Genomic DNA, 10,907 nt, shown 5'->3' on the forward strand with positions numbered 1-10,907 from the left:
CCCAGAGCTCAGTAGTCGCTCTGGGCTTGCTCTACATATCCCTTAGCAGTATCATTGGTGGCATGTGGATGAACAACCAGCACTAGTAACATGAGCTGGATGTGCCTCAGCAGTCTCTCCATAACAACAGTTCAGCTCTCAGCCCCCAACAGTATTTTTAGGCCCCCATCTCGTTCCTTGGTGTGCAGACTGCTGTAGTCTCTGGGAGCTGTGCCCTGCCTCCCAGCTAAGCTGATGTTCCCCAMAGCAGGAACCTGTTCCTCTCCGAACAGCAGTGAGTTTTCCATCATTCTCAAAGCCCTCAATGCTTCTCTTTCACTGTCTCTTTAGCTATGWTTAACATGTTTCTTCTCCACCTCTGTCCAAGTGAGCGTGAGAAATTATTGTGTAACATCTCTCTACACCAGGGAAGAGAATCTAGAAAAGGGAAAATTGGAGGTGCAAATGGTTGATAAGGCACACGCAACATGTGGCAAGAAGTGCAGTTTATAGAAACGAGCCTGTGCTACAAGAGAGCTGGAAAGCACACTGAAGGAAGGGCTGAAAGCTTTCTTTTTACTCTGCATTACAAAGCATAGTGCCTAGCTCTACAGGTTTCTTTAGCTTTTCTAAAGAAATTAGTCTGGTTGAAAGGCTTTCTCTGATTTAGAAGATGGGAAAGGCTGCAGGTTTGGATGCAATTTTGGTACACTAGTGGGTCAAGCTGTATCACAGGTGGAGAAATACTGGTGGTTCTCTGTCACGGCTTTGATTCTTGATTTTGTCCTGGTGAGAGAAGCTGTATACAATTTTTTGTTTGAAGTTAATAAGACTGTTGTTTATTCAACAGGCTGAATATTCAGAGCTAGTTGAAACATTGCTATCAACTCAACAAGATCCAGTAATTTACCAGCGATTAGCAGATGCCTTCAACAAGCTTACTGCAAGCAGCACTCCTCCTACACTGGACCGTAAGCAGAAGATGGCCTTCTTAAAGAGTTTAGAAGAATTTATGGCAAATGTTGGTGGACTTCTCTGTGTAAAATAAACAACAAAACTCTATGCCTACTTTAGACCCTTTCTGCAAAATGCACTGAGAAATGCTGAATGCTGACTAAATCTTGTACCTGTCTCTGGGTTCTTTGCAGCCATCTCAGATTTTAGAGAGCCTGGAAGTTTGAACATAACACAACGGAATAGGAGAGGTCAACTTTGAATCAGCTTCTGCTATTATGTGTTAGCTGCAATCTGTCATACTTGTGTGTGAAAAGAATGGACAGAAAATCTGAATTTAAATTCTTTCCATATACATGCAAACAGATATGGGCACAGTGAAAAGTAAATTCAGTGCCTTCCCCCCCACCCCCCCGGCCACTGGTTTAAAATGAGTAGCCAGATAAACATACTGATTTTTTTCTATCCAAAACCATGTTAGTGTGATGCAGACACATACAAAGCTCTAAATAGTTTAGCTGATTTTAAGCTTTATTTTTTCCTCTCTAAAGTTTGAGTTTGTGTTCCAATGGAAAAAGAAAACACCAAATGGTATTTTAACTTGTGTTTAGTTTTGTTTTTCTACATCAACCTGAAGTTGCATGTTCAATGTAATGCAGGTTTTTACATTATGTTCTGCTGCCTAAAGTTCAAAAGAAAAAAGGTGTATATTTTTTTTCCCCTAAAATGAACTTTAGGAACTGTAGCCATTTCCTTGCCTTAATTTAAAAGAAAAAAAGTTCACATACTTTAGATAAGAAATCTAAGGCAAGATTTGAGTCTTCAGAGTTGTTTTAGGATGTTGGCATTAAGCTGCTGTGTACATGTTGCAGCCTTTCATGTTGACGTGTCATTTTGGAATGAGTGTCTAACGCAAGGTTCATGTGTAGTTTTACTTTCAGTATCTGTTTTGATTCCTCTCCAGGTTGCACACAACTGCAATGTATTTCTACACTGAACTGTTTGCTAAAGCAATAACAACTCAAAAGTTGTAAATTATTGACTTAGACAAACTTTTTAAAGTTGGGGCATTAGGTAAAACAATTATGCTAGAACAGAGGCTTGAAACCCTTTTACCTAAAGGTCATACTTAGCTGATATGAGTCGAGAAAGATAAAGATCTGCACTGTTGAGAGGGATTTTTGTTTTTCCTGAAACTAGCTCCACTTCTGTAGAGCCCTCCCTGCTGCTCTGCTCTTGCTCAGTTTTTTTCTATCAGCACTTTAGCTATTATGATAGCAGAGTTACAGTGCCCTGAGTATAGCGGACCAACAAGGGAGAGTGGCACAGAGGCACAGAAGCTGGGCATACTTTGCCTCTAGTTTTGAGCCAGAGAAAACTGAAGAAAACATAGACGCTGCAAGTCTAGTAACAGTTGTCTTTGTGGAAACACATGGAGGCAGGAGAAGTTGGCCCTTTTGCTTAAGACCTCTGCTGTTGAATGTTTCCCATGTTGTTGTTTTTTGACATTTATATAAAGTGTACAGTATATACAGCCTTTACATGTCTGTGTGTAGCATCATGTTTGCAACTCTGTGCCATCCTTCAGCTGTTCATCTCAAAATTAGTCACAATAGTCAGAATTAAAAAGACCTAAGTCTGTACTATTGTGCTGTAAGTGATCTAGAGCTTTTTTTTGTTTGTTTTTTTTTTAGTGAAATCCATACCTTTCTCAAGCATGGATCTACAAGGCCAAAAATAYCATCTTATCAGTATACTTTTCTCTTCTCCTTTAATTTATGTGAGAATTGGGTGAGAGCAGATTTACCTGTTAGAAAGCAACCATAAAATTTGTTAGCTAATATGCCTTCCCAACCTGTTCTAAGGCAATTTGCATAGTGTTTTAGAACAGAGAGATTACCCTCCATTTTTTCCTGGAAAAAAGTAATCCTTTTCTTTAAAAGTTTTCTTGGCTGTGCATTTGCACTAATGAGAAGGATCTGTTGGGATCATTATGTTCTTAAACTGTTCCAACCGCTGACTTTTTTTTTTTTCGTTGCTTGGGTTTTTGCCTTGTTCTAGGAGCTGCTTCTAGAATTTGAGTTTGTACGTTCTGTAGCACAGCAGTTCTGAAACTTCTTTTTTTTTCTTTTTCTCTTTCTCTCAGATGAGGGGCATTAAAGCCTAGGAACACAAGCAGCAGGAGAAACTGCTAGTTTGTTGTGATGTACTCAAGTGTCAAACATCTAGGCGAAAGTCTCCAAAAAAATAATGGCAAATAACCTTCAACCTTTTTGTATCTGACTGAAAGACTGGTGTTCTCAGTCATCGTRTCTCTTATAACTAGCTCTGTCACTCTCACATTTGTACCCTAAAGCTGGCTCAGTATTTAAAAATATTTATGAACTTTAAAATTTAGAAATCCTCCTGAATATTGTAGCTGATGAATGAGAGTATGAGTTTAGTTAATGTTCAGAATAAAGTAATTTGCATACCCATTGCTTTTCTAATCAGGCCCATCGTGTTGTCACAGGCACTGACAGAACAATATGTTTTGATTATCAAGATTGCTAAATTAAGTATGRACAATTACTTTCAAAGATTAATTCTGATGATTGCTTAAAACTTTGTTTTGCTCTTCATTTAAAATTGATGTTATATATTAAAGGGAAACTGTCCAAGTAAGGGTCTTTTTTTAAAAAAAAAWAATTTTATTGCTTAATGTTATGCTAGACAACAGTCGTCTTCATTTTTTTCTTCCATTCTTGTGTGTTCAGCTTTGATCTTTCCATACGAATTTATGCTTCTTCTAGAGCAAATGCAAGGATATTTCTGTTTAGTGACATCTGTGAAGTTGTTACAAAAGGTTCTGGGAATAAGTTTTCTTAATTCATACCCCTGCTGGCTAGGCAACTGCTTCTATACACAAACTGTGTGACTTGTATATCTCCCCTCCCTCCCCCCATCCTTTGGTGATCTTCTACATATCCAGCTGCTGCAGCTCTAGATGCAAAGCTCATTCAAGTCCTTAAGAAGGATTCATAGACCATTTTCAGTGGACCTAGAGTTGGCTCCAAGTAACCGTTTTAAAATTTTGTAGCATCACTGCATTGATTTTCCATTCACTGTGCAAAGTGAATAATGGTTTTAAAAACACATGTGTTTTGAGAAAACATGCAACTCAGACTGAATTATAAACGCTGCATGATGTAGTTGTAATAAATATATTTGTCCAGACATAAGACCTTTTTTCTTGCTAAAATAGATTATTGCCCCAGTGTTTTCATTCAAGAATTCAAGTAGTTTATTTCCCATTTCTCCAGTCCTTATCCTATTGTAGTAGCTATTTCAAATGCTAGCCTAATAATTTTCTGTGGTTCAACCTATTTATTCCGATGCTGGCAAGCATGACAGTCTAGTTGGATCATGTAATTCAAGGCCTACATAGTGCAGGGACACATGGACAGGCAGAAGTGGACTGCATTAAACCTCCACTTTTACCTGCATTATGCCTTAATCAACTTCACTGACTGCCACCAGAATCTGCGACTTATTGCCCAAAAGTTTGTTTCACTGGTTAGTGATAAAGGGCTCACTGTTTTCCTCAGGAATGAGAAAATTGTTTTCTCAGCATGTCCAAATCTTACTATTGAAAGAGAGGGATTTCAGTCTGGGTCATCTCCTTGACAGTGCGTAGCACTTACTAAAGCCCCACTATTTACCTGGATAAATCCCTATTTTATTTAAGCCATGTAGTTGTAGAAAATATGCTTGCACAGAAAAGTCAATTGTCCATTTATAATCTAATGCTAGGAAAGGGAATGCAAATTCTAATTTCAGTAATCTGTGAAACCATTCAGAAAAACAAATGCGACATTTCTATTATAGAACACTTTAATTTCAGTTTCAGAGAAATAATTACATAAGGGGTGTTTTTATGGAAGAAGTTTATGAATATAAGTGCAGGAATACTATAAGAGTAGGAGCCAGTCTCCTCTAGTTTTGTATCAGATTTTYCATTGAGTCCACTGTGGCTATTGGCAAGTCGCTAAAGCTGTGTCTTTGTTTAAAAAAACAAACAAAAAAAAAACACAACAAAAAAATAGCGACGATACCTACCTACCTCACAGGGCTGTTGTGAGGATTAGTTTATGCCTATAAATGCATTGAGGATCTGAAATGCTCTGTAAATATTAAATATTTTAACTTTAGTTTTTGCAAGGTGTAAGATTTACTGTAATGAAAACAGAAGATTTTTGTAATTATAAAGCGCAGTAGAGGCAGCAGTAGTGCAGTACTCCACAAGAGTGGTCCACAGCAGTACAGTAATACTTACTGTAAATTGTAGTTTCAATTACAGCTGATTAAAAAGGTGGTTTCCTAAAATAAGATGCTTCCTCACCAGTGTGCCTCAGTTCTGGTCTAGATGGCAAGAGGGTGGTTGGTCCTGTGCATACGCAGGCTTTGGGGCCTCTGCTTGCGACAGCTCGAGCCCACTTGGGCTGGCAGCTCTGGAGGTTTTTCCTCTGCTGAGAACAAGCACCGCTCGTTTCTCCAGGCCCCGGGCTGCGCTGGTCACATGAGGTCGGCTCCCCGTAACCAGAGCCTAAGGATACGGCTCAAATATAGAGTGCTAGAGTTTCCCTCCTCACCCCTCTAAACTTGCTCTTAATTCAAGTGGCTCACATAGACCCTCTTCGCAGTAAACCAGATTAGAGCTTCCTAGYGCTAATCATGAAGCAAATCATGAAGTACGATTTGCTCTAGAGCCGTAAGCTCTCAGCTGTCTTACAACCCTCCTCCCTTTTTTCCCCTCCCAATGAGTTTACTGATGCCCTCGCAGTGGAGACCTAGGATATGCCTGGCCTTCCCTTCTCCTCCATGAGTGAAAGGAGATCCTACTTCTCTACTGCTTCCTTCTCCAGTCCTCTTTCCATGTCATCTTAAGCCATTCTTGTAAGAGATTTGGAAGAGCCTTCCAAACTCAAGTTGAAGATACTACTCAATCGATTACAGATTGATRTTTGAAATCAGTCAAATACCTTCCAGTAGCATTCCTCAACACATTTCAATCTCATGTTGAATTATACTAGATTTTATAATTAGGAAAAACATAATGCTTTTATTTCTTCCCTTTGTGCAAACTAAGGAACCTCCATGCAGTGAACTTGCAGTTTTAAGGCAATAAATGCTGGTACTGCTGTAAGTCAAATACAAATATGTAAATATTTTAAATGTATAATTCAGTACTATTTTGAGTTTATTAAAAAAACAAAGGCAGGGATTGAAGTGCTAGTAAATTTGAAGTATTGTTTTACTTGTACAGTTGAAGATACAAAGTTTCATTGAAATATTTCACAATTTATTGCAATAAGACTTGTGTAATCAAGCCTTATCACAACTGAATTTTCAATTTTGCAATCAATAATTTTTGTATTTCTAAGATCCATAAGCAGGAGGAGGATAAAATTTGTTTTTCACTAAAGATTTTATTATTTTGTTTTGGCCATGTGTGATGTGTGTGTCTTGTTTACTATTATTTCTCTAAATTTTCACCTGTTGAATCCCTGAAATAGCATTTGTTATGGTTTCGGATAGTAGAAACAAAAATATGAACATTATGAAACCTCCAGCTAAACATTGTGCTCTTTTGCTACTGTGAATTAGCAGTAATTCAATTGAAGTTAATTGGATAACTTTAGATTAATGTCAGCACTTAAGGCATGAGTTTGTCCATCAACAGCAAAGGACATGAATAGGTGTGCAGCAGGAGTATCTCACACTGGAGGAAAATAAAACAAATACTTAACAGTTTGCAACAGTGGCTGTTAATGAATATATAGTAGAATTACTTTTTCCCCCATCCTTCAAAAAAAGCTTAATGGTGACTCGTCAGGTCACTCTTATCGGGGAAGTTTGTATACCCAGAAGGAATACAGATTCCTAGGTCTTGAATTGGTTGTGTAGATTTATTCTAAACAGTTTATTGTAATATCTAGCTAGACATTTTCTCCAGATTTGTGATGTGTTCCCATGTAAGTTATATGCAGCAGTATGTTTCGTATGCACTGTATGCATTTCAGAAAAGTTCAGTTACTGACAGCAGTTCTTAATGTGCGATAATGTAGTTGCATTTAGGTGAGCAGCAGTTATTTTGTGCTGTTCGTCTTTTACTTTGACACATTCAAATCTTCTTCCTTTTCTAAAAAAGAAAGAAAGAAAGAAAAAAAAAAGCTTCACAAATCCTGAAAGTAAAACTACGCTATGACTATGATGGTGACCGCTTGCTATACATCTTGGTTGTATGCATTGCTTGAATTTTATTGGTTACAGAAGTAAAATTATTGCAACAATGTATTTATATCGGTCTGGTTTAGTTAAGTGAGCATTTTGGTGAAAGACAGAAACGTTTAAGGTAATTAAGAGCAAATCCCTGAAAGCAGCTAGCAAGATGAAAAACGGCAGCATATCCAAGAGCCTTTCATGTAGAAAATTGAACTATTTTGCTTTACCATAAATATGAGGTCTGGAATAAACTTGAATGATTTAGGTACAAAGCCTTTATTCACATTTGTTTCTATAAGTGTATGCAAAAAATACTCATTTTTTGCCTTTATGAAACTTACATTTGCTTCAGTTATGTATTATGGAGTTAGCTGGGGTTTTTTTTCTTCACTGTTTGCCATTTACTGTAAAGCAAGAAGGTAGGAAATCTTAACCTTCCAAATGGAATTTGTCTGGCAGATAAATAAGAAGGAGATCTTAAATGAATGGGGAGAGGGAAGGAGGAGAAGACAGCAAAAACAATTTGCAACCTTGATGTGGAAAAAATCAAGCTAATCCGTAAGAAGAAAAACAAACCAGTTAATACAACCGTTATCCCGGAATTTATCAACCAGTGTAAGATTAGTGGGATTAGTGACTGCTATAATTTATTCAACGCTTTTGGTGGAGGAGAAGAGTGCCCTTTTGGAACTGAACTGAAATTTGATACTACCAGTGTAAGTTTCATGAATGAAATAATAAAATCTTCTTTATTTAGGTAAAAGCTAAACAGACAAAGCCAGACAAAGCTACATCTCCTAAAACACTGAAATTGCCCTTAGTGACTAATGTATCACTCGATATTGTTCTTCCTCCATCGGTATTTGAAWCTCATGGCACAACAGTTGCCACCTGAACGTCCATCGGTTTGGTTTCTCTGACACTGTGTCGCCCTTAAAAATTGGAGTGAGGTAGCAGCCTTGCATGTGACAGGCTTCCCTTTCTCCTTCCCTCGGGGTCTGGCCGACTGTTCGCTGTCGCGAAGGTGCATGTGGTTCATTTGCTTTAACTTGTTGCTTTGGATGACGCAGCTTGGGTTTGTGGTGAATTCAAGTCGCTTCCAATCTGTCGCCCTGTTCGCTGTTTCCGGAATGAAAGTCGTCGCTAGAYGCCAGTGAAAGTGTTGATGTGAAAGCTTCGTTCACAGCTACTGGTTTAATAAGTTGGCAGGATATTTCCTTTATTTTCATACTGCACCGATACTTTTCATAGTTGTCTGTTCATTCAAATGATTGCTGTTGCTCTGGGGGGGAGGGAGGGGGAACAAAAAAACAAAACCAAAAACCCACCACACTTTGGAGTCTTTGGGAAGATCACTGAAGTCCTCTCAAGATCGACACTACTTTGGGGAAGGCTTATACTCTTCTGCCATTTTAAGGAAAGACTGTTCTTCTGAAGTACTTTTGYCTGCTTTTAGGCTGTTATGCACTTTCATGATTTCTTCACAAACTACTGTTAAAAAAATGTACTGTAACTTGGATTTTGATAAGCGCACATGTATTTAAACAATTCACTCAGCCTCAGGAAAGCTGGAAAAATTAGAKACTTGTTTTGTATCTTAGTTAAAATATGTTACCTACATCCTTTAAGATGGCCAGATAATGTCTAGATCCTGTGAGTATAACTGTATTTAAAATACCAATATAATCTGTAAAAGGAGGACAGTATAATTTGAATCTAGAGACTGAGAAAATTGTGTCATCTTATTGTTCTCAGACGTACCTATAGCCTGAATTGGAGTTTTAAAAGCAAAAACAGTGATAAATCCCACTTACTGTTCAGGAAAAAAAAGTGTTTTCTTTCTTAACACTAGCCTGTTTTCTTCCTCCTTCTTAAAAAGTGTGTGTGAAATGAGTGCCGAGGTATGTATAGGAAAAACTGTAAAAATTCTGCTGCTGTACATAATGTTTGCTACTTGACTGCATTTTCTGTTCCACTTTAATTTTACTGGTTTTGCTAAATATATTTTATATATTTTCCTTCCTGGTTCTTGTGATGGCAGAGTGATTACATTTTTGTTCGGGGAGGGAGGGAAACRAAAACAAAACACAAGGCGGCTCTGGCCAAAGAATTCCATCAAGTTTGCAAGTTAGCGTGTATTTCATGGTTGTCCTGGGAAGAGCTCTCGTTGCTCCAGCTGCATTATTGGAGAAAACAGCATATAGTATGGTCAATGGATATTAAAATGTGCAATGGTATAGATACTGGTAATTTGCTCAGTTTTTCAAAAATAACTTGCAAAATCCGTTTAGAATGCAAATACCACAAGTTCCCCCCCAGTGGTCACTTTTAAGTACAGCATTCTTTCAATCTGAAGTCTTACAGACCTTTTTGTGGTCCCTGAAATACTTGCCAATGATTTATAAAGGSTGACAAAAGAGAGGCGATGGTATTTCTGAAACAATTTGCATCTCCAGTAGGGAAAGAGTTGGATATCCACAGATTGGTTAAAGATCAAGACTACTGCTACTCCACTGGAATTTGGAGGCTGAATTTGAGTCAGAGACCTGACTGAAAGGCTTTAAAAGGCTGCCTGATGATCTGTGCTATAGCGAGACCTAAGGTCTTGGGAAGCCGTGATACGCATGTCCCATGTAGTGCCCCCGGTGGGCTCTAATGGATGTTTTACTCTGCATTTATATTGGAGGAACACAGTACTGAAAGGAAAAGCACAAAGTTTCCCTTACACAAATGAGATTTAACAGGTTATTCTGTAAATACAGTATTTAGTTTTATGTTATTTTCCATGTTTTCAGAAATAGGATTCTGTTGACATTCACTAGATATGATCCTTGTAAAGTATTGCATGGTTTGGCTGTCTTCCAAGTGAAACTTGCAGTTGGTCTGCCAGTCCTAAGAATGTCTTAAGAACTGGGGGAGCGAAAAGCTCTTAATACATTTTTAGACATACCTTATGGTAACAGCAAAGTTTCTACAATTGGAATGTAATAATCTTAGYATAGTTGAAAATGGTTACTGCATACACTTTCATATGGCTATGGCCTGTGCTACTGCAAGAGGACTCAAACATAAATACTCTGGTCAGGAAAAAAAAATAGTAGACTAAAATAATAAAAAAGAAAACACCAAAACTCAAAAAACTGATGAGTAACAAGTTGCTATTACTTTCCAGGGTAAAACTGTACTTTTAAAATTTCTGTTTTGTACTGTGTTACTCTGTGCTGGATCAGTTCAGGATCAGCAGCAATGGTCTATTGCAGTAGATTAGTTTAGCGTTAGAGATGCCAGTGTCACTGCTGTATTTAAAGAAAAGTCTGTCAAAGGATACAGTATAGATAGCTTAACTAGGAGTACTCTTCTACAAAGAAAAAAAAAAGGATTGAGAAACTAAAATTCGATCATCCATAAAAAAAAAATCTTGCAGAGAGCGCTTTACAGGTGTTTCCACACTTGGGGTTCGTTTCTCCTCCTCACTCCCCAAAGAAGTTGTATTTCAAGACATAACCTGTTTTCCTTCCTAAGGGTCRTTTTACTTTCTTCTGAGCTTACCTTCTAAGGCCATCCTGTAAACCAGATTCAAGAGAAGTCTTGAGCTGTAAATTTGCCAAGTAAGATCTGCCAAATAATGCCAAATATGATGTTATAATCTAGATAATTTTGTCCCTCATACCCTCCCCCCAGCCATCTGTGCTTTACATGATTAYATGATC

General features: G+C 37.8%; 1 protein-coding gene across 1 annotated transcript in view; it reads left to right on the forward strand.

The window, feature by feature from the left end:
* Positions 1-7,469, forward strand: part of XPO4 (exportin 4) — a 63,838-nt gene extending 56,369 nt beyond the window's left edge. The window contains exon 22 of the mRNA XM_085321825.1: positions 830-7,469. Within this exon, the coding sequence (XP_085177951.1) occupies positions 830-1,027 (198 nt within the window). The 3' untranslated portion in view covers positions 1,028-7,469. The remainder of the gene's footprint in view (positions 1-829) is intronic.
* The last annotated feature ends 3,438 nt before the right edge of the window (positions 7,470-10,907 follow it).

This window comes from Rhea americana, unplaced genomic scaffold, assembly GCF_003343005.1.
Source record: "Rhea americana isolate MKP2758 unplaced genomic scaffold, rheAme1 scaffold_71, whole genome shotgun sequence".
Classification (NCBI taxonomy): domain Eukaryota; kingdom Metazoa; phylum Chordata; class Aves; order Rheiformes; family Rheidae; genus Rhea; species Rhea americana.